The following is a 24219-nucleotide window of genomic DNA, read 5'->3' on the forward strand; positions in this document are numbered from 1 at the left end:
AAATAAAAGGGAAATGGAGTTTCATTCAGTATTCCATTAAAGTGATGGCCATAGTATCTGGTTGTTATGATGTAATCATTTAAAGAATACTTCAAGGGCCTTATATTTGGACTTCTTGTAATTATATGATTCAGATTTTTGAGCTGAAAAAGGAAGGCTACCCTCAACTAAGAAAAGCCTCCAGATCTCACTGAACTCAGTGTAGCCAGCAGCTGGGACTTGAAGCAGGCTGGGCCCATCCTGGGTGCCGAGGCGCTGGTTCCATGCACGGCAGAAAGGCTGCGTGCAGTGTCCTCCCACAGACAGAGCCTCACTGTGAGATTTGACACAGTTTGAGATCTTTCATAAAAGAAAACTCCATTCAATTTCCACTACTACAAACGTGATGATTCCTTGAACACAGAAATTAAATTAAACTGAGAGAATAAATAAGCAAAAGAGTTGAAAATTAAAAACTACTCCATTCCATGTTCATGACATTTTTAATACTCATCTTGCTAAGATGCAGAACTATTGAATTTCCATTCATTAGCAGCCAACAGGATATGAATGAGTATTAACTTCAAACAAAAACTTGATTTATAACAACATCAAGTTGTGCACTTTAAAAAATAATTACAAATCATTTTTAAAAGGAAGAGTAACAGTGGAAGCAGTAAAGAATATAAAACATGACTGATTAGGCTTAAAACATAACTTCAAGTATTCTATGGCATTTCCTTAGACATTTGTCTCATCTGTTTGTGCAATACCCATCTTTGCATAGTAAAGAAAAATTGGTTAGACTCCAGCCTTAAGTGATCTGTTTCTTGAACATGCACCTGTACAGCTGTAAATTTGCCTTGCAGACTTCTCTTTTAGGAGTATCAGATCAAATCAATGAGATCATGCAGCAGACTGGAATGAGCTACACAGTTACCACAGTTTCTTGTCCAGCTGAATAGGTAAAAAATGGAGCAAAAGTAGAGTGGATGAAATGGAGGCAGAATCAACCTGGTCTTCTTTTGGTGACGCTTTGCAACGAACAAGTTACTGCTAAATGGATATGCACTTCCCAAAGCACAGTGAGGGGGATGTACAAAATCAACACCTATCACAAATCCAGTCTTTTAACTGTCTACCAGCACCTCAGCCTATGCCAGCTTTGGGCTGTGTTGTCACTTGTGTCATGTACACACAGGGCAGAAAGTGTGTTCTTCCCATACACACAGTGGCTGAGGACTGGAGCATTCAGTCAGTCAAGAAATCCTAATTGCTATGAAACTGCTGGTGTAAATCAAAATGTTACTCCAGCACTGAACATATATACATAGTAGCTGGGGACCACTGTGGTCTGATTTAAAACATCACATCACACACTAACAATGTTGTTTGTGAAATGCTTCTCCAAGGTTTATTACACAGGTAATTCATGTATATCCAGTTGACTTATTGTAATTTTTGATACCACTGGTGTTTCTGTTGTGGGTTATGCCTGCTTTGGAAGCAGAACCTGAAAAAAGTTAGACATTGTGTTCCCAATCAAAGCACTTTTAGAGAACCGTAATAGAGTTGCAAGTATTTTTGGTTTGTCAATAGAGAAATGTCACTATTTGATTCTGATTAAAGCCAAGCAGAAAACTTTTAGAATAAGGTTTATAATTTCTATTAATGTCAACTACCTGTGTGCAGCACCTTTAACTTATAATGTAGTAAGTGTAAATGTGATTATGTTAAAGCTGATTGAAAATATTTAATAACTATGAATCAAAACCAATACATTGAGACTATGGAATTGAACATTATCATAATAAGAAAAATAACTGAAATCAGGTTTTATAACTCACAGGAAAATGTCTGCAGCATTATGTTTTGGCTTTTAAAGCTAACTTGGGAAATGGATGTCCTCTGAACAAAGATGCCAGAAGTAGTGTAACTGGGCTTTTGTTGTTACTAAGCTACAACTTTTAAATTAGATGCAGAATTACAAAAGTCTTTAATTCTGATTAATTATCAGCAGACACAGCAATTAAATTTTCAGTTATTTCACTTACCAAATGATTTAAGTCAAGATTAAAAGGATGAGCTAGACTGTTCAGCTCTGTACTTTAAGGGAGCCCTAAACTAGATCTCTTCACAAACCTTTCTCAAGGCAGTTGTAGCCAGGTGAGCCTGGTTCCTAGGGACACAGGACTGCTGCCCAGGACTGCTGTCTAAAAATCTGTGTTTGTACAGAAGGTGTCTCTAAAAGTAATGACAACACACCTGAAATTACCTGGGATTTTGCACATGTTGTGATGGTAACTGGCTACCAGTAGCCAAGGGCCAAAGTACTAATCTTACATTAAACTTTGAAAAGTGACATGCATCAAAGAGATACAGGGAGTGAGTTAAAAAAGGTCAGTCAATCACCGTTGCAAGCTGCTTCAAATGGAAGGGTAGAAGGCAAGGCAAGAATAACTCATTCCAAGCTTTAACTTCTTTTGAGTACTTTAAGGCTTATTTAAGTTTTTATTTTACAGAATCTAGGCAGGAAAAAAAAGTAGCTTTTCTTAAAAAAAAAAAAAAAAAGAGCTTGGCACTTCTGTGATTTGTTTGAGAGTGTGTTACTTATATAATGGAAAAGTCTGTATAACAGCCAAAAAAAGTAATTCAGACTTATAGTCAATACATAGATATGCATTTATACATTTTAATTATTTTTGGTTTCAAGCATACAAACTTTAGATCACATCTGTTTGGTGTCAGAACTCCCTGCATCTGCATGCTGTTATCTGCCTTTTTTGAGCAAGCCCAGAACATCTGCTGTACAACATGCTACAGAAAAAATGGGGAGGAAAAAAAACCCAAAACCAAACCCAACATCAAAAATAGATTTACATAAAGAATAGAACCTTTTTATATGGAAATTCTTTTCTCTCATATATATATATTTATATATAATCTGTGAAAATGATGCATCAAAATCTTATTTCCATATTTACACTTTTTCCTTCTTGGAAGAATTCCATCCATCATTTAGTAGCTTCCATACCCAACAGGCTCCTGTCCAAAGTAGACAGTGAGCTCAAGGTGCAGGGAACCCTTAAGACCAGCAGCAGAATGCACTGCTTGGCTGGAAAAGCTATTGAAGCCTGGCAATGGCTTCCCAGTGGTTTGTATTTATCGGGCTGCACATTCTGCTTGGGGTCAGCTTGCTAACTTGGTTGTTTGTATGTGAGCCATGCAGGTTACCCTTTCAAAATTAGCTCCTCATGCCACTGGAGTTTGATAAGAAAAAGGAAGTCATGCGAACTCAAGTGAAGTTAGAGTGCCAGCAGGCTGGGAAAGAATCTTTTGCAATTCCATTATTTTGGAACAGTTCTCTTATTGCACTTGGTCTGTGTGTCTCCTTCGTAATTTGAGAAAAGGAAAAAAACACCTGATTTTTGAAGCAGTTTGCTTGTACCACTTGTCAGTTAATGTTAACAGGAGGAAGGTGAATAGAGGAAGTATTTCCAACTTATCTCCAAAGAGGACAATGTTCTACCAACTCATATCCCAACATCCCAACTTTGTGTTTATGGTTACTGTTCTCATGTTCTTCCGTACTGATTTAGTTCCTGTGTAGCTACAGCAAAGACATCATACCCAAAATCCAGTAGTGCAAGAAGCAGCTTTTTGAATGGCATTTCTTCAGATAGGGCCTTGTTGAGTTGGATCGAACCTTCGTTTTTTGACATTTCTTCCAGGTTGCATCAAAAGGAGGTGGAAAGAGAAAAATGCAAGACATTAGTTAGATATAACAGGAACAAAGCCATTGCTAAGGTCATAGTAAAGTAAAAGGCTCACACTGACACAGTTTAACCAGTAACTTTTTCAAGGGGTAACTGTTTAAAGAATTTGGTTGCATGCTTTCTTCAGCATGATATCAAGTACTGATTTCCTTATGCAGTTTAAAGAGCATGCTGGCATACAGAAATCAGTAACTTCTGTAGTACTTCAAATGGTGCTCTAAATTTGTACAACTTCCCAGCTCCCGGTAACTTGTATGCACTAGGCCAAGAATGCATGCATCTACCTAAAGACAATGAGTCACAAGTGTGACTTGGTAACTTGAATGGCAACATTTCAGCCCTGAGGCTTGAGTTCTCAGAGCATGTGCTCAGCTGTGGCTACACCACAATTAACTTTCTATAACCCAATGTGACAAAAGTGTGTGTGCCTTTGTGAGCTCTTACCACACCATTGACCATAAATGCTGTGAATCTTAGTAAGGTGCAAAGGACAGCTGAGACATTGCATTCGAAGGAGACTGGACAGCTTTGTCAGTTGTGTGATTAGAACTGAATGTTAACAGTGGGCAGCAAGCTGGTGACATCCAATCTCCTGCGATGTTGATGTCCTATGTCAAACAGCAAGACATTAGGAAGCAACAACAAAAGTTGGGTGCAACCTCCCCAGTATCTGGCTTTATGTGGGGCATCAAGCAAGGGGCTCATGCATTTAGTTTCACCATTGGGCATACACACCACTACCACCACCAAACCAACATGCAAAAAATACAGAACAGGAATTCATATATTCCCTAGAGCTACAGACCAACCCCTGGATTTTCAATCTTCTGCAGCCCTGTTAACCTCTACCATTGCTATAATTTTCATTCTAAACATAAGGTTTAACCGGTGGTTTGAGACTAATACAAAGGCAACATCTTTTTGAGAGGACTTCCAGAGGCTGGTAATTCTTGGGCATCCTTGAATTTGGCTTTTTCCTTGGATGCCTGTGGTTGGATTTGTACAAGATGAATGCTTAAGAATTGCTAGTTTCTGAAAGAAGATTACTGTATTCATCTTTCAGTCTTTTCCCCTCCAGCATTACTGTACTAAAGCTCCTTTGGAGTGAGGCTGACATTACCTCAGTATCTCAATTCCTTGTCCTCTAAACTACAGGTAAATTTGTGATTAGAAAATTAATTTTCAGGCCAACTTGCAAAACTGCCAGATAGGTAGTCTGAATATTACATAACTTGGTTAAATGTGAGTTAAAGGCTGCTGTGCATCTGCTTGTCCTGACAATTTAAACGGGAAAAGGACATGTCTGCTTTGCTTCCCCCCACCTCCTCCTTTTAAATACTGTCTAGCATCCTGAATTCAAGTATTACTGACAAACAACTAATTAGTCCTTTTGAATTGACAATGGAGATGGAAAATCCAGATGACATGACTTGTCCTTCTATTATATGGGAAGTACCAAATTCCCGTTTGCTCGAAGAGGACAAGTCCTTAAAACAGACACTGAATTACATTGTTACCTGAGCTTATTTTAATTAAAGAAATGGACTTTAAAGTCTTAGAACATGGTACAGAGGATAGATGTTATGCTAGCTTCCCAGTACAATCTAACAAAACTCTTTTGACTTTTATCCTATCTGTTCTTTTCTAACCCAATCTTCACTAGTGTACTGTTCCAGTACAAGCCTCATAATACATTCTGTGATCTGTCCAAACCATATCTTTACTTATTTCCTAATTTTATTCAGCAGAAATACAGCCTTTGAGGAACAAGGTACTGACCAAACCACTGCCTTTCTTCACTTAGGATATTCTGCTAACAGTGTTGTATAAGAGAGAGAAACGTGAAGAACTAAAATAAGAGCCCAAAATACGGAACTATGAGGTACAGTGTCAATAAGGAAACGGTACACACATGCAAAGCTTTAACAAGAGCTGCCATCATAGCACTTCAGAGGTGGGCAGGGAGGTGTTACCCTGTAGGAATTGAAATTCTGTTCTGATTACCTGACCTGCTTTAACAACTTCATCCTGAATTAACAACCATTATAATACTAAAATGAAGACAATTAGTAGCCTAATTTAAATTGTCAAATAGAACAAGTCTCCCTCTTCCCCAAGAAAATTACAATAAAGGAGAGTAGTTGAGTAGCAGTTTCTGGGTATTTCCACCATTTATAGCTAGAAGTTATAGCAGTACAAGGTTCCTTCTGCTATGTTTCAGTTAAATGGTAAGGGAGCAGAAGTGTCCTCTATGGAAGAACACCCAGGAGAATGATGCTGCTTCCTAGTCTTCTGTTGGTTTATGTGGAAGATCTTAGAACATCAACTTATTTGCATTTAAAGTTTTTAATGCCTCTTTTAATAATGAGTGTCAGCCTTTCTGTCTGTAATCCAACCAGAAAAAGAGTCTCTAACAAAAAGAAAAGTATGGGTTATTTTTAATCAAGAAAGCACTCCATGCTACAGCACATCACTGCCTGACATGGTCATATTTACAAAAACCCAATATTTCAGAAAAGAAAAACTGGTTTCAAAAAGGGCTGGATGTATTCAAGAAATGCCTTGCTGCAATCTGCTGCATTCTTTTGTGCAACCAACTAGGAATGTGGTCATAGAGTACATTACTGGCAAATGTGTGCCCCTGTGTGTGATCATGTAAGTACAAAGCTTTATTAAAGTATATGCAGATTTTATGCAAACCCAGTATTTTAATCATTTCAACTAGCTAATGTTTTCATAGGAATTCCTAAAGCATGGTTCAAATGCTGAAGAAGAGCTTAAATAAATTAACTTTTGCTACAAAACTGATTAAAATTAACAAAATGAGGGATTAAAAAAAGCAACTTAAAATAAGACACCGATCTTCCATTTATTCCAGTGGTTTGGCAAAAAAATGAGAAAATACCTCATGTTTGATTCTAGCTGCTGTTTGTGCAGTGATGACTGGATTTTGGTCCACAATTCATGCTTGATGGAAATGCTGGTAAGGGACCAAAACCTCCTTCTGCATAAAATTGCCACCAGCATTCCACTGCTTTAACTTGTGAAAACCTTTAGGGTCTAAACACAACCACACAGACCAGTGCTCAACCTCAGCATCTCTTATAGCTGGGTAAGTCTTTGGTTCCTCCATTAATCTTCTGTTAAAGAAACAGAAAACCTTGCAGCTCTTTAGTGAGGAACAATTGCTGGAAATAGAATTGTGACTACAATCAATTCTCTATCTGCCACTTTTGTATTCTGCTATAACAAGCAGCAGCTTTTAATGTGCGTTTGCACATCACTCTTACTAATATTACCTCTTAGCAGTATTTTGTTACCAAATCGCTGTTGAAGTCAGTAACAAAAGCATTAATTTACTTGTATTACTGCAGTAGCGTAGCAGAACTGAGTGCTAGAATATGTGCTAGGAAAAAAAGTGTCAGCCCTGGAGATACTCTCTAATGATAAAAATGTCCTTCCTATATTAAACACTGTATACTGAAACCTTGCACAGACTTGCTGCACCAAAGTTAAGTTCTTACTGCTGTCTAAATACCAACAGATTTAAAAGTACTATGCAAGGCTCAACTGAGTAAAATCTACTTCTTAACAAGGTTTTTAACCACAGCCTTTAAGCCACCTGAGATGTCTAATGAGATTCTATATTCTGCAAAATTGTCAGTTAAAATTTTCTTTCCTATTCTGCCCACACATTAACTTGATTGACAATTAACCTTGGATTCATTCTTGAAACTGGAAGTTGTTTGTTGAGCTGTTTTTACTTTGTTTCTCTGAATTTGCATCAAGCCTTCTTTTACACTTCCCCTCCAACCCCCACCCCCCACCTCGGTTCATGAACAAAGTTTGCTTAGTTGCAGCTTACGTTTGATATGGACTTGACATCACAGTACCGTATGTTCATATGAACATCTGATAACCTGTGAAACAGAAATCACATCTCCCAGTTTGTAAAGCATTAGCTATCTTCTCTCATAGTTGCAGAGACTAAATATATCACTTGCTTAAAAAAAAGAAAAGAAAAAATCCCTTTATTATCCTCCTCTGTCCCTCCAGATCTATCTGAAGCCAGGTATCAGGGGTCTACATGTGCTAGCCCTCTTTGTGTACAAGCTGAAAAGCCTCTTCTGTTCCCCTCTGGCCCCCAGAAGAAACATGCACTTCAAGCTGTGAGCTAGGCCAGGCCAGTGTATTTGAGGTTCTGCTACAGAATAAACAGTTGTATCTTGCTCTTGTGAAAGTAAGAGCTTCAGGAGGCATTTCCAGTGCAGATCCTCTGTAGGGATAATGAACTTCTCCCTTTGAGCAAACAAATGACACCAGGGTGCAAAGCTGACCACTTGTGACAGCAGTTTGAGAATTGTGAAACATGAAGAAGAAATAATCAATTAAATCCTGTATTGTTTTAGACAGGGAGGGATTGTCCTACTCCTCTCTTTTGTGCAAGGTCTGAAGCTCTGTGGCTGCTGGAGGCAGGGGCTGCAGTGCTGATGGCAAAGGGCAAAAGGTGACCAAAATGCAGCTTGCAAAGACTCAGAGGAAGAACTGACTATTTTATATTTTCATGACATGTATTTTGTTTTCAGCAAACTACCTTGTGCAGTACAAGCTTATCATCTAGGGATGCACACCCTGTTTCTGCAAAGTCTATGAATTGCTAAGTAATGGATAAATGTCTCTAAGGGTAAAAAAACTCATCCAAAAGGGTAAGCTGACTTTTTCCCAACAGAATCTAGCATGGTTAATTCCCATGGGCACCCTCGCAACAGGCACTGAGAGAAAAATGAATGTGGCAGGTGCTGAGTCTTTCTGAGAACACCCAACAGTGACAGGCAGTGCAACTGGGAGTAATTGCCTTGTCCAGGAGAAAGGGAAAAGGCTGATTTGCAGCTTTCAGCAGGCCTGAAAAAGATTTTGAAATATTTTGCTTCTATATGCATGTTTAATTAAGGCCAGCTGAAACTTTGAAAATATAAGAGTATTTTCCAGAATAAAGAGTATAAGAGTATAAACCAGAAGTAAAACATTTTCAGGTGACCTTTGAAAGTGAATAACGAGATAAATTAGACCTTATCACTAGATTCTGCTTTGATAACTGCCTTAATCGTTTTTTTCTTCACAAACTTTGACATGAAATATGAGTAGAGCCCATAAAAAATGTTTTTTGAATTATTATTATTACTACTACTACTTACTCTTCTTGAAGAATTATGGCTTATTGTTGTATCATGGCTTAACCTTGATTCATGTTATTGAAAAGAAACTACTTTAAATACCATGAGAAATCACTTGTACTTAATTACTTCCATGATCTGTTAGGTTATAAACACTGATTCTAAAGGGAGATATTTTTTTACCAAATACAGACCATTCAAATGGGCAGAATGGACACTGCAAAAAGGGTAGGAATTAAGTACCTTTGTACAAGACTCTGTTTCTTTTAACAGACCCAAGTGGAATGGCTAATCTGCTAGTTCATAGTTACAGAACACATCAAACTAGAATTGGGAGATAAATGCTTTCATCTTTCAGGAGAACACTCAAGATTTCAAAATGGTCTCTCTGAACCTGAATTTATTTTTTTAATTGTGTATCAATAATAATAGTAATTAAAACAGAAACCACAAACAAGTTAGGTCTGCTATTCCTGAGTCAACTCTGTCCAATCAGTTGTTCCTGAAAACTACTCTGCTCCTTCCACCTGATCATTTACACAGCATTGCTCATTTGTCAAAAAGCTGAGCAGTTTGAAAGTACTACTACATTCAAAATAAGACACATATCTTTTGGGGGCTTTTTAACCAATGTAATCAGCTTCTGAGAACAATGCCACTGAATGGAGGTGAAAAAAGACCTTGTTCCTTAAGTGTTAATTTAATTTTCATGAATTCACCTAATTCTTTTATTGTTATTCAACTTTGCACCCTGGTAACATTTGCTCTTTTCAAATCCATTTCCTCTGCTTGTTTACTGCATGTGTAATTTCTTTTCTTATTTAAAGCCGTTTGTTAGAGTCTGGGGAACTCTTGTAGCAGGAACTCAAAATTTAGTGATATAAGCAAGAAATAGAAATGCCAGAGCCACCGAAGAGAAGACATGCGGCATTGCTTACTTAAAGCCCCATCCTGTCCCCCCAAGGACAATAGCTGCTACCAGGATGGCACCAGCGATGGAGCCTATTATAAGATTGGTGGCACTAGGACCTGTGATAAAGGATTAGGGTAAGACAGACATAAGAACCAACGACTTCATTCACATTATGTGAAGCATCTGAAGGGTAGTCAAACAATTCAGGGCATACAGACAGCACACAAGGTGATGCCTCTAGACAGTCTCAACAAGGCCAACTTAACTTATTTTTCTTCAACAATAGGAACAAACAAAGCTGTTGGTCTCTGCATTGTGCTATGCTGACTTCTACCATTGATAAAAACCTGGTATTAGACAGTGAATTCCATTGTAACTTACTCCATTACCTGCTGCATGAACAGTCAGCTGAGGACACTAAGATAGTTGTGAATAATTCCTTATCTTAGAGGGAAAAGTATGACTGCTGTATGTTTTAAGACTACAGAAAATGAGAAAGAAATAAAAAAATCAAAAACCCTTCTCTTTTTTCATGGAGCTCCTGAAAGGTGTAGATATTTTAATTTGAGCTGAGAGTATCTACCACCACTTACTCATCAGAGTCCAGACTCCCTACAGTTACATCAATGCTAAATTTACAATTGTTTAACAAAAGCAAAGGATTATATAATAGAGAATGACAGTTGAAATAAAAGTCTATTTCCACTGAGCTTTCCAAACATCAAAGCATCTCTTCATAAACCTCAAGAAGCTACTGAACAACAGAATGGGGAAGGGTGGAGCAGAAAAAAAGAGCAACAAAAGGAAGCAGCACAAAATATGTTCGTGCAATTTTCTGAAAAGGGCAAGAGAACACCTAAATAAGATATTCATAATTGACCCTTAAGTGCTCTGTTTACACAGGACAGAGGAAAACTGACAATAGGCTTGAGTAACGTTTGCTCTGTACAAAAACTTCCTCTTGCAGTCTTTGATGTAAAACATTGCATCTGAATTCAAGGTAAAATGAAAGCAACTCAACAATTCTTCTGCAGCATCTCACATATTTTTTATTTAACCATTTACATATTCAGGAATAGCCTTCAAAAACAATTCTTACCTCCTATCCTACTCTCCCGAAACCAACATTTTTACAAAGTAATTGGAATTTCCTAATTAATTATTCTGAAACTGAGTTTGGAAAACTGTCACACAGCTAACATGAGGAAGAGAGAGGAGCAGCCAGAGAGCAGCAAAGAAAGAGCAAGGGCAGCTGCAACAACTGATAGTTTTAAGCTATTAGGTTGGTATCACAAAACCTCCTGCCCAGCCCCACACACTGCAATAAGCACTTACCCTAAGGTTTAAAGTTTACTGTGGCCACTTAACTTTACTGCTTCCACTACATGTTTGTCACCTCAGTGCTTCTGGAGATTCTGATTAGCCAAAAGAAAAACTTTTTAAAAAAGTTTTAAAAATTGCTTCCTGCAGTTCCTACACAAAAAGTATGCTGGAATATGAATAAAATACTTGGACTGAAGAAAAATATAGTGAGCTTTACAGATGAACAGTGCACAAATTTACCAACACAAATCAAAAGGTAATTTTGCACAACTTGGAAGAATGTATCTTATTTGGACTTACCTTTAAGCCACACCTGACTCAAATTAACAGGAGTAAGCAAGGTGGAGGGTAAGTGCCATCCTGCAGGCATTGTGGTTCCAATTAAGGCTTGCTAGCAACAGCAGCCTAATGAGCTACCATATCTGACTGAGATCCATGGCTTACTCTGGATTTCATCAAATGATCTCACAGAACAAATAACTCAAAACACAGCAAGTGATTTATCTGTAATTTCATTAGCATTTTTCAAGGCTTAAGCCAATTTCTTTCTAGCCATAGAATGCCATCTTCTCACAAGAGAGGTACAATGATTAATTGATAGTAACAGTCATAAATTAGATAAAGATGTGCCAAATCACCACCTTTTACATCCCTCTTCTCACTCTGTTCCATGGTTGTTAAGTGCCCAGGGATGTGTATCGATTTAATGGTGCACATCTAATCACCAAACAGCAGTTTACTCTTTCAGTAAAGTAAATCAGTATTGGTTTTATTTACTATAAATATAAAATAATTAAATCATTTTAAACAAAAGATAATATATAAAACAATTATGGTCAGGTAATAGAAAAGGACAAATATAAAAAAAATCAAGCTTGTAGAATAGGTAATATGACTAAACAGCAACCATGTATTTAAGAGACTGGAGTACTCCAACTGTTGAATCCCAGTTTCAAAATACAGAGATCTAAGAGGATCACTGATAAGCCATTTTATGGACACAGTTTGTCTTAAAAGTACTTAGAAAGAGACTACTTTCATGTGTTGTACCTTACTGTAAGGATCTATGCCTTATGTTTTACTAAGCATTTTAATTTATTTACCAAATAAATTGTATTATTAATAAACCAGAATTTTGCTACCAGTAAAGGGGCATTTATGAAGAAAAATAAAAATCCCTATGTTTCAGCTCAATAAGCCCCTCTAGTCACTGCACTCAGATGCTTGACAAACCAGAAGAGGAAGGTTTTAATAACCACCACACTGCAGGATCATTTTCCATCCAGATTATCACAGGAGGGAACACTTTGGTACCTTTGTTCTTTCTGCCACACTACTGCTATAACCTGCAGACAAATTTATCAGGAGGAAGCTCCTGCAGATAACTGCCTGGCACACCTTTTCCTGCAAGGACACTGCCTCTGGCATGGCTATCCTACCATCCCTGGCTATCTTTCAGGACCCTGATACAAATCCTACTGAAGATGTTAAAGCAGAACACACCTGTAACTTCAGTAGATTTTAGAGTATTCCCTAAATCTTCATCATCATCAAATAGATCCTACAAGAACTAATACACACCATTTGAAACTCTGCCAGTATTAGAAAAGGCAAGTTTACTGCAGACTCTCCTGCAGGTAACAGCAATGCTGGTGATCTGATGTATTTTCTTGCCAGCCAAATCCTTTGGTTTTGTTATCAAAGCTAACTATCTGTTTTGGTATGAAACCTGGAAAAAGACCTACTGCACTATTTTATCCCCCATGATTCTTGAAATAAGTTCATAAAGCATTAAGTAATTAAAGTTATTTCAGCACTTTGAACAAGCATTTACAATTTGCAAGTGAAGTGGCGAGGGAGGAGGAAGGACAGGTCCTGGCATCAGGTTGTGGTGATCACAGCCTCCCCTGCAGCCACACACAGTAAAGGCCAGCAGGGCCTGAAGGGCACTGGGAACAGAGAGGGAATTTGCATTCCCTACGTGCTTTCTATAACCAACGAAACATAGCAGTGGCTTGCCTTGAATGCACATTTATAGAAGAAACCAGAGGACAGAGAAATATGAGATGTAGGAAAAAAGAATGAAGACAAACAAAAAGAATGAGTCAGGTAGTGAGCAATAAAAGCAGAGGAGAGATGAAGAAAAGCTGGCATTGGTACAGAAGGATACAGCAGCAAGAACAAATGGTCAGGGACACTGGTCAGAGCTGAGTGGTTTGAGACAGCATGTGAGGGAAGAGACAAACAGAAGGGAACAAGGCAGAATGTAAGCAAAAGGCAAGTAGTCCTCAACTTGTAGGTACATTTTCTGCTCCAGAATTTGTACCCCAAATCTCTGCAACTTCCAGTTTTTCTACAGTTTTTAGCAAGCAGTTGTAAAAGCTACCAGTAAGACACAGATCTGATCTTTCTCAAGGAAATTACCTATTACCTTCTTCCTTCTATATGTTTTCTAGTAATTGTCCTCTGTGAACACAAAGGTCTCTTCTGAGAATCTTGGATCAGTTTCATGTAAGGACAGGTTCCTAGGGCTGCAGACTCAGACACACAAAGTGCTGCCTCACTGGACTAGAATTGTGTGTGAATGCCTTTGCACTCAACTGTGATTGGAAATGACAGACTCTCCTGATGATGAGTCCCCCTTGAGAGAGGTGCCACTGTCACTTGCCAGGTGTCACATATAGTACTAGAAACACGGGGAAGCTGGAATTCTCAGAGCAGCAAAATAGCAGTCATAGCATCTGTAGTTTGCACAGTGAATGCAGAATCAAGACAGCTCTTATATATGGGCCTTTTTATATGTGCATAAATACATAAACACAAATTTATATAAATCATAGCCATTGTTAAAATTGAGGTCTTGGGATAACACTTAGGATTACCATTTCCTAGAACTATGGAAAGACAATAAAAATTTCTTATACATATTCTTTATATATGAATACTACACTCCAGCACAGTGCTATCTTGAGATAACAGAATCCTAGCAACAGAACCTTCAGAAGCTTTATTGTAAAACTACCTGTCTGTATGACTATCATCAGCTTTCATCTGCCTAGCTTGATCATTAGACTGAAAGCCCTGCATGTAATGAAACAGTTCACATTACTCAGTCCATTTAGAAAAATAATCAAGAAATTCCATTTTTTCTCCTTTTCCTTTCTTCTTTTTTTGGTTTGTTTTGTTTTTTGTTGGGTTTTTTTGGTTTGTTTTTTTTTTTTTTGGTAATTTGGTGTAATGGAAACATTCAGACATTTCATTTTATGGTGACAATGTAAAAATTCACAAACTTTTTGTTTTATGCCCCACATTATCCCAGACAGGAGAAGGTTCAACACTGCATGAGCAAACCACATGACACAGACACAATCAAATCACACGACAAATACGATCACCACAGGACAAAGCTAAGGGGCAACACAGAGGGCTCAGGTGCATACGGTTACCTCACACACTAAGGCACCAGACAGAGAACTCAAACTAAGAAAAGTGCTTACTCTATTCCCCACCCTGTGCCTCCAAAAATCACCCCCAAGGCCAGTATGGTCCCTGCCACTGCACCTATTAGCCTGTTAGCGGCCATGCTCACTGTGTGGAGGGAAAAGGGAAGAATTTTTCAGGAAATCATCGCATATATGTCTGAAATGAAAACATGAAATAATTCCTCAAAGGAATACTTTATGATATAATCACTGTTGGATAAACAATTCAAATCTCCTCACAAACCTTCGTTTACCAAATAACGCAGCTTTAAAAATTGTGAAATGAGGTCTATTCAGTTTTCTTTGAATGCTTGCAAATATTTCAATGAAAAATTTTCCTGTAAATTCCTTTCAGCTTGTGATTCTATTATTTACTCTAAAAGGGAACATCCTCAACCTACTGCTTTTTTAAAACAGCCAAAAGGTAAATAAATTGCCAGTAAGAAAACTTGCTTTTTGATCACCAGAAACTTACTGTATCCACAGCATAATTAAGAAAATGAAAACATTGTTTGGAAAAAATTCCACCTCAAGAAAAAAAAACCCAAACAATTTTTAAATCAATTCCTTTACTAATTATTTTGCTTTGTTACTGCATTTATCAATAGGACTGTGTTTATCTATATGACCTAAAACCAGGTAACACCTTTTTAAAAGCAAAACCTACCCTAGAAACATGCTTCATGTAACACCCTAGAGATTTTGATATGTTCGGATAGTCTCTCAAGACATTGAGGCCTTATTTTTAATCCTTAGGGGAACTGTTTTGAGGGAAAAATTCTGTACATCTCCTATGTTAGAAATTAAAAGTTTGATAGATTCATTGAGTCACAAGTCATAAGCAAGGAGCTGAATTCCCTGTCCAATGGGAACCTAGGGACAAAGATTTTATAGACTCCATACTGAGTGAATTGTTTTAAAATATTTTGGCAATTTTTTTCCTGTTTCATAAATATACACACACAAACACACACACGCACACACTTGAGACGTAAGTTCTCTACTAAAATAAACACTACTCCACTAGTCAAATAAAGGCCTAATTCTGCAAATTAAACTGCAAAGAATAATCTCATGTGTATGTGGAGTCCCACTGACTTCAAAACTGCTAACCCACACTCTAAAGTAATTCAAAGTTTCTGCAGTAACCAAAAACTAACAGCAAGAACTCTTTGTGTTCCCCAAACTGCTAAATGCTGTGTACATCTGCTAGCACAGGATACAGTAGGTTGCTGAGTTTAGAGTAATTCAAGAGTTTTGTATTAATTAATAGCAACATAATAAAGGACCACAAATTTTTTTATCCTGAAATAGAGAATGGAGCCAAACATCAATTGATGGATGATGGAAAAGTCTGAGAAGTACAGCAGAATAGCAGTCAATTGTCAATTATCATAACAATACAAAAATAAATAGCAACAGTCCCTAACTATACACGTTCTAATTGTAACAAGAAAAATACTTGGAGTTTTAGTGTGAAAAATCTTAAACCTATTAGATGAATTTTCACATCATGAGTGTTTCACTTCCTCCAACCTTATGGCTAAGGAAAAACAAGTATTTTGGTTTCTGTCTTAGACTTGTAAACTGGCTTATGCCATAGGGAATAATATGGGATAAAAACTTAATGGAAGCTAATCTTGAGTATGTTGGGTTGTTAGGACAAAGAAAATACTACTGTACTCTTCTGAAATCTTCTCATAAAGGAATTCCTCTATAAGCACACAGAAAGAGAACATAGTGTTCAGCCTCCTAAATTCACTTCTAGGTGATTGAACATTAGTAAATTACTGTAACACCATAAGAAAAATAATCCATCTTTTGAGATCATTGAGCCACCTTGAACAAAAGCACAGTCTGCCATTTTGCAGAGGACTCCAGTGAAAATGCAGTCTAAGCTTTGCCTGTACCTGCTGGCAGAAATCCATGCACATACTATTAATTTAAGGCTTTTTTGCAGAATATTTCAATGTTCATGTATTAATTTTCACAAAGGTACATCCATTCTGAACTAGATGAGTAAATCTGACTTACAGTAATTTATCAAAGATAAGTGTACCTTCTGTGTTACCCTTCCTATAGACCTTTTCACAGAGGAGGGAATCATTTCTTACCTACCAGATTTGGAAATGAACAAAGTAAAATTCACGCGCTCTCAGTGTCACAGCTGTAAATCCTGCTCTCCTCATCCACACACACAAAGAACTGAACAGCTCTGTAGTGTTGGTCTCCATAATTTGTTCTTTTTTAAGACCCTTTTAAGCAGCATTCCACTGTCAGGAAGGTTTTTAGAGGAAACAGAACGATAAGTGGTTTGTAAGGCAGAGTACAAACCAGGCAGCTCTACACTGAACAGCGTTGGGATTGGGAGTCCAGAAAGCACCTGCACAGATTCCATATACAAATCTGGACTGGTCTATGGAGCCTCCATCGCAACAGTAATTTGTTTCAAGATGATCTCTTCAAAACAGTTGTTGGCAAAGGTCTACTGGAACCATTCTGCTAAAGTGTAACAGAAAAAGGCACACAAGACAGACGTAGAGCGATTCCAGAGGGACATACCTAAATCCTGTCCTTCCTTGAAACCTTGGTACTTTTAGTGTCATCAATTAGAGTCTGAGTCCTTAGGACTACATTTTTGAACAAGTCTTTTCTCTATCTGCCTTGCAAATGGAGCCAAAGAACCTGGAACTGGGAACTTTGTCTGTAAATGCATAAGACTGGATAAATATAGTCTGATGTTGAACAGTGCCCTGATGACAGGAAAGACATTAAAAATTGGACAGCACAACTCTGAAGATATCCAGATATTGTTTGGCAGAGGAGTCAAAGAGAAACTCAAATACTTTCTTTCCTCTTCAAAAAAACTTTTGCATTACTTTCTCAATACCTCCTCTTCTTTGTATTTGCACTTTATATGTACTTGAAATATGTACCAAGTACATAAGAACAAGCAACACTGATTGTAAGAATAATTTAAGTTCTCAAAAAATCTTTTTTACTTTTTTTGCAACATGATTTCAAGGAATCTGATTTTACCAGGGACATTCCACTTTTCCCTTTTTTATGCCACAGGTCTCCAAATTAGTTGACTAAGAAAACTGAAAATCTCTAGTAAAATATAAATATTCAATTATCATAAAAAAATAAAAGCTACACTAAGATTCCAATCACAACAAAAATTATCATTAAAAAATAGAGAATAAGGGACAAAGGAAAAACATTACCTGTTGAAATCTTCCCCAAATTTATATTAGAAAAGTAAAAGTTATCAATTCTCAAAGCAGAAAAACCTACTTCCTCTACATGAAGCAGAATTTTATTCTCTGGGTCTAAACACAGCTGTACAAAAGTATTTGCTTTTTATATACTAATTCTGCTACCATATATCAGCAGAAAAAACATCATAAATACTTAAAAGAACATAAAAACTGAAACAAAACACAAACCCTTGGGTCCTTCATCCTTCTTGCCACCAGTATCCCTGACAGGATCGTCAATGCTGCAGTCTGTCCCAGCCCAGGAGAAATTACAAATGCAAGTGGCTTCATTACTACAAACCTGGAAAGAAAAGTAAGTTACAGCAGTTAGTTTTTAACTACCATTTTATTAGCATGTCACACTGCATTTATTTAACATGCAATTAGACATTTAATTAATGGTATAAAACTTACCTATTTATATATTGCAGCAATAGCACTTACATAACACACCTGGAAGTTTGCCTTAACCCTCCTAATACTCTCACACACTAGGAGATGCAGTACTGGTTCTATCATCACTGGCACTACACACCTGCACAGGCTGTGAAAAATGACAGCAATTTAGCTAGACCAGTTAGATCCTCACCAGCCAGCTACCTGGACTTTGAGCCTGGATGCCCAGATGGGATACAAACACTTGTCTTTGAAAAGGTTTAAGACCTCGTTACATTTTCCAACCTCTCCCATATAGCTTGCTCCCATGTAAAACAAAGTCGATATATATTCATTGGTTTTTGTCAGCATTTTTCCTGAGCAGCAATAAGGAATGCTTGTCTGGCTTCTAAAAGAGAGGGAACTAAGTTTACATTTAGCTGAATGACCTCTAAAAAAGGACTTAGCACTTTAAAACTGGCAGTATATTTATTAGATACAAAAAAAACCCAAAAAACTATCCAGTGGACAAAACCTCAACCATCAAATCTATACTAAGAGTTAATAGCTATAAACTTTCCATATGAAAAAGAACATGGAATGGTGTTGCTAGAAGAGGTTACTGTGGAAAAAAGCATGACATAAGAAACAGACAAAGAATGAAGTTTTGATTATAGAACTAGAAATTAAGTTAATCATTAGACAAACAGCTAATAATGTCTTTTGGACGCTGGAACATATTATGAAAAAATCCAGGAAACAACCTACCCACAAATGATTCTAAGTAGCACATGTGATTTTTTAATTCAACTTTTATCATGCTCTGCTTTTAAGAAGCAGTCACTGGAGAATCTTACCTAAGAAGTTGAAGATAAACACATTTTACGGCAGGTTTGATCAACTGAAATACTCTTTTAAAATTAGGAATTGTAATAGTCCAAAACAGAACAGGTATGATAGTTCACTCACCCTTCATGACACTCGCAAAAAGTACCAAGATGGTTTCTAATCTCCTAGATACTTTACTTTTCAATTTTAAAATTTTTCTTCTTGATTTTGAACCTAACCCTCTACTTTGAAACATCCAATTTCATATTCAAGTATAGACAACAAGAAAGAAATAAGACCTTTCTTGTACAAAGTCTAGCCCTTTAGGCAAGTGTTGGTCTCACTGAACACCACAGTGGAAAGGTTTTATTGGTATTTAAAACAGTGATCTGTTCATCAAAACAAACCTAACATCTTAGACAAATGATTTTATGGGTAGCATAACGAATATAACATGCCTGAATGTAAAATGATACACTTTGGAGCTGTTCCAGAACTGTTTGGAGCTGTTCAAGAACTCCCTCTCTGCTGAGGACCCACAGTTTGGAATTTTAATTATTTAAGCCATGGGCTATAAATCTATGAACACAAGACCAACTTTTATAAAGGTGCTAGTGTGCAGGAAAAGGTTTAATTGAAGATGGCAAGTAGCTTGAAATATGGGTAGTACATTACAGAAGTCCTTACAATAACTAATGTCAAAGGTCCTTCTTGCTACTAACAAAGCCAGCTCTTTGGATCTAATTGCAGAACCAATTTGAGAACTTTTCTTTCTAAAATTGTTTTTAGGCATCGCAAAATGGCAGTCTTCCCCCGAATCCAACATTTGTGATTTCAGATCAAAAGGCCTCAGGAAGACTCTCAGGTGTTAGGATCAGGTAGAGCAGAGAGAGCTGGGGAAGCTGAGCTGCTGATTCCCACTACAGACTCACCCCATGACCAGAACACACTTTTCCATTGGAACCAATGGGACAGCTGCTTATGTTCAAGGACTGAATTGGCAGGCACTTTTTGTCCAGACACATCATCTGAGGTCCACATGGGGCTCCATCCTCCACATAACCTAAATCTGTATCATCATCTAAGAGAACATGAGCACCACTAGAAGAAATAAGTTTTAAGATAATATTAGTACTATGACTGGAATCTTCTCAAAATATTAAAAGCATGTCAGTGTAGACACTAGAAGCCTCACACCTTTCTGTCATTTAAGCATTCAGATAGACGGAACAAACCTAGTTTTTCTGTCTGTCCACAGCAATGACAACGTGTTCCAGTTGTCAAAATAAAAATAAATCTAAATTAGGACTAAAATACTCAAGAAAGGCAAATCTCTGATAGACCACGCTTTTTTTCTTTTTTTTTTTTTTCCCAAATGGTGTGAAACATTATTGCTAGAAAAGATACTAAAAAACTAACTTCCCTTGTGATTTAAATAAAAACATTAGTGGAATAATGCAAGAATTAAGAATCACTGTTCACTCAGCACTCAGCTATGTAAGAGGGCATTCTTAAGGTGACAGCAATGTTGTCAGTGTCTTCCAAATACAAACCCCAGTACTGTGCACAAACCTGGTAGTGCAGCAGACTGAAACGCATTTACCTATTCTTTAATTGAACTGTAGCTGAACATCTTATCTTGCCACAACTCTGCAGTTTCCTTTCTCTCAGCCTTCACTTCACTACAGCTGCTTCTTTGAGTATTTAATACTCAAAATCATTATATTTAAAATACTGGTCTTTGGCAATCACAGACTTTCTCCACCCCACAGAGAAACATAATGCTGAGCATAAAGCTCTGACTGTGAAGTTTTGCTATTAGAGGGATCAAGCAGAAGATTCAGGTGTATAACCCATGTTTTGCACTCTTTAAATGTGGAATATTACACTTTTCATAGTTTAGGGATTTTTTATTTTTTTTTAATCAAAAGAAATACCACTCAGAATAATGATTTTCCTGCAATTACCTAAAATTCACAGAAATTCACATCTATGTCTATCTTAATTGAAATGGTTTTGACAGAGATAAATCATGTTGGAATACTGCATTATCTTTTACCTGCAGTCCACTATGCGTCCTTGATGATAAAAAGAATTTGGGATAATTTCTCCTTGAACTTGACCAACTCGTGGAACTCTAGTAAGATTAGTACAGAGCAAAAAGCCACAGAAAACATCACTGGAAAATGAAAACATAAATTAAAATATTACTGGAATAATATGAGGTAAAGTTACAAAAACCAAGTCTGATAATGGTGCTGCTGATTACAGTAATATATTACCATAAGCCACATGATACACTTTCAGAGTGCAAGCTTGGAAATAAAATTTTATTTAAATGACAAGAGGCAGAGATAAGACTTTGTTTATTCCAACGCACCAGTGAATGCTCACATGAGCACAGAATGTATCTGTGCTCTAAGAACAATCCAGTACAAGTAAGAGGAGCTAAACTGTAGAAAGCTTTGTCATGTTAGGCTGAATTGCTTTTCCCTCTCTCTGGTAGCTAACACACCTTACATTAATGTCAAGTTTGAAACTTTCATATCATTTTACTTCCCCTGCAGGACAACAGAACCATAACAAATTTTTAGTGTGCAGTTGTGTGTGCCCAAGTTTTGGTAAAGAATCTACTTTTTTTAATGTCATTTTATATCTACACATATTTAAATAGATATTTATATAAAATACATGTTGTATATGTTATATCTTCAATAGAAGGTTATCAGCTAATACTGATGGTCCTAAGTCACAGAAGCAGCTGGATGAATGCTGGAAATTGACTTTGTTAAAAGTGAAAAAAACAGTAAATAGCCCTTCAGACAGATCATTGGCCTGCATCTCTCTACCAACAAAGAAAAGCTTTTATAGAAATTAGGGGTTTAACATACACACATTAACATTAGAACACATTATCCTCATCTAAATATTAAAAAATCCATGAAACAACTCCTTATGATTCTATCTGGAAAATAATAATAAAAAAGCCACTATAGAAGCATCAAATAGTCAAAGAAGGAAAATGCTATTCCAAAACTGAAATTTCTATGTACATAATTAAAAATGACAAAACAGAAGTAAAGCAGGAGAAAATTTAAGTCTATCTACTAATCATCATTAACCTGAAAAGTGCATCTAATAAAATATTAATCTAGTAATGATCACATGGAAATGAATTAGGCCTTTTCCTTATAGAAGCCAAATGTCTAATGGTCCTCTCTGGTCAAAATAAAGGTTGGCACAAACTTGAATAATGTGGTGTCAGTCCCAGAGCAAGTGAACATGGGGGTTATTTGCAGCCTAATTTACCCCTGGCAAGGCATAGGTGTTCTAATGTTATGAACTTGTGACTTTTTGCTGTCTTGTCCCTCAGCTACTCTGAAATAACTGAAGTCACAGTATATTTATCTGAAAATCTAGAATCCTTTACAAGTGTGTTGCTGAGTCACTCATAGATTTGTCAGAGTGCAGCTTTTTCAAATAGCAAACCTAATGAGGGAAAAAAGATTCAAAATAATGCAAAACAAGCTGCTGAAACATGCATGAAAAAGTAGTAGACAATATTAAACCATTATCAATCTATTTAAATTACAAATAATCTCTACCAAACTAAACTTACTGTTTGCTGCACTGAATCCATCGGTCTCCATCCTTCCCACAGTTTCCTTTTGTTGTGCCTTCTGTATTAAGCTTTTCATAACAAAATTTGTCAGATCCTGAAGACTCTGTTGATGACAAAAAAAGAAACATGCTTACCACTAGCAACATAACAGCTTTGAAACCTACATAATTTATTGCAGCCATTCTCTGTATTTTTTAAATATGAAGCATCAATTTAAATATACATGTATGCCAAAGATGGTGTTTCCCAGTGACTAAAAGGATGAACAGGCTAAACTGAAATGACTTCTACAAGTAGCCTCCACACTGTCTGTATTGTATTCTGCATATGAAATTTATCTGTGTTCTGATTTTGCTCACAACAGTTGCACATAGATTTAATCTAGTTGTTTTTCACTGCAATTTTTCCTGATCTGCATTTCAGATTTTATATAGGACATTAATGATAAGCATATGTTCTGACATCAACTAACTCAATGTTGATTTTATCCTATTTTTCAGATGTTCACAGGAAACCAAGCTTGAACAAAGCATAATTTTTACTTATTTTTAGGAGTAAAATTCTGAACTAATAGGTTTTAAACCCACAATTATTCACTGACGAGCTCATTTGTTTTTTCTAAAAATGAATCTAAAGAAAAAAATAGAAAAGCACAACAATTATATAGAGGAAAATAAAACAATAAGACAGAGTGGCCTCAGTGGCAGTTATGATTAGACAAAGTGCACAAGAACACACTAAATGCCAGAGCACAGGATGTCCTGCTAGTTCTACCCTGCTGAATTGTCTCAAAGTCATTACATAGAACATTCAGCCCCTCTCTGCTGCAAGCCAAGGCCACTGCAATTGCAATTCTATTTAACTCAACACTTCTGGACTTAAATCCATACTGTGCATATTTAAGTTCACACCAATGTACTAATTTTCCAGACTTGGAGGATGGTATAGGAAGGAGATGTAAGCTGGAGCAGCTTTGGCATGAACCCCTGATGGGATAATGGAACTGGTGATTGTCATTAAAAAAAACCCCAAAACATGTTTTTGAACTATACCCAAAAAAATCTTCAACCCCCTCCCCCCAGCAGAATTTTCTGCCCTACACATCACACCAGAACACTCTCACTGACACCACTCCCAGTTGCAGAATTCCACTTGACAATCAAGCCATTCTCCCACTGCAGTCTACTCACTCTACTCATCAGAAAACTTTAACTTGGAGTGACAAGAACAAAAACCAAAAATACGACAAATCCAAAGTAAAGGCAGGAATGAACGAGAAATAAAATACATTTAAGGTAGTCAAAGTAAACCTACTAGATCCCCAGATATATTTGCACTGATTATCTCTTGTCTTGCATTCACCATTATAGCAACGACCCTAAACAAAACACAACATGTTAGGAATGAGAACTGAAAACAACTTCATCTCCTTCCCCTCCCACAACAAATGTCTCATTTTCATTCTTCACACAAATGTTGGGATGTAG

The 24219-nt window shown here is 36.9% G+C and overlaps 1 protein-coding gene across 8 annotated transcripts in view; it reads right to left on the bottom strand.

Annotated features, from left to right (window-relative positions):
- Nucleotides 1-345: 345 nt before the first annotated feature.
- Nucleotides 346-24219, bottom strand: part of ADAM23 (ADAM metallopeptidase domain 23) — a 68704-nt gene continuing 44830 nt past the window's right edge. Inside the window, exons 20-27 of one of the 8 annotated variants that reach the window (XM_015634956.3) lie at nt 24047-24110; nt 22730-22835; nt 21170-21289; nt 20043-20211; nt 18097-18208; nt 9868-9958; nt 7621-7675; nt 346-3703 (exon numbers count right to left, since the gene is read on the bottom strand). In XM_015634956.3, the coding sequence (XP_015490442.1) occupies nt 3590-3703; nt 7621-7675; nt 9868-9958; nt 18097-18208; nt 20043-20211; nt 21170-21289; nt 22730-22835; nt 24047-24110 (831 nt within the window). In that variant the 3' untranslated portion in view covers nt 346-3589. Of the gene's footprint in view, nt 3704-7620; nt 7676-9863; nt 11258-14662; nt 14754-18096; nt 18209-20042; nt 20212-21169; nt 21290-22729; nt 22836-24046; nt 24111-24219 lie in introns of those variants that run through there. The other 7 variants (XM_015634959.3, XM_015634958.3, XM_015634963.3 and 4 more) reach the window with 7 other exon arrangements.

The sequence above is a fragment of the Parus major genome, chromosome 7 (assembly GCF_001522545.3).
Source record: "Parus major isolate Abel chromosome 7, Parus_major1.1, whole genome shotgun sequence".
In the NCBI taxonomy this organism is placed as follows: domain Eukaryota; kingdom Metazoa; phylum Chordata; class Aves; order Passeriformes; family Paridae; genus Parus; species Parus major.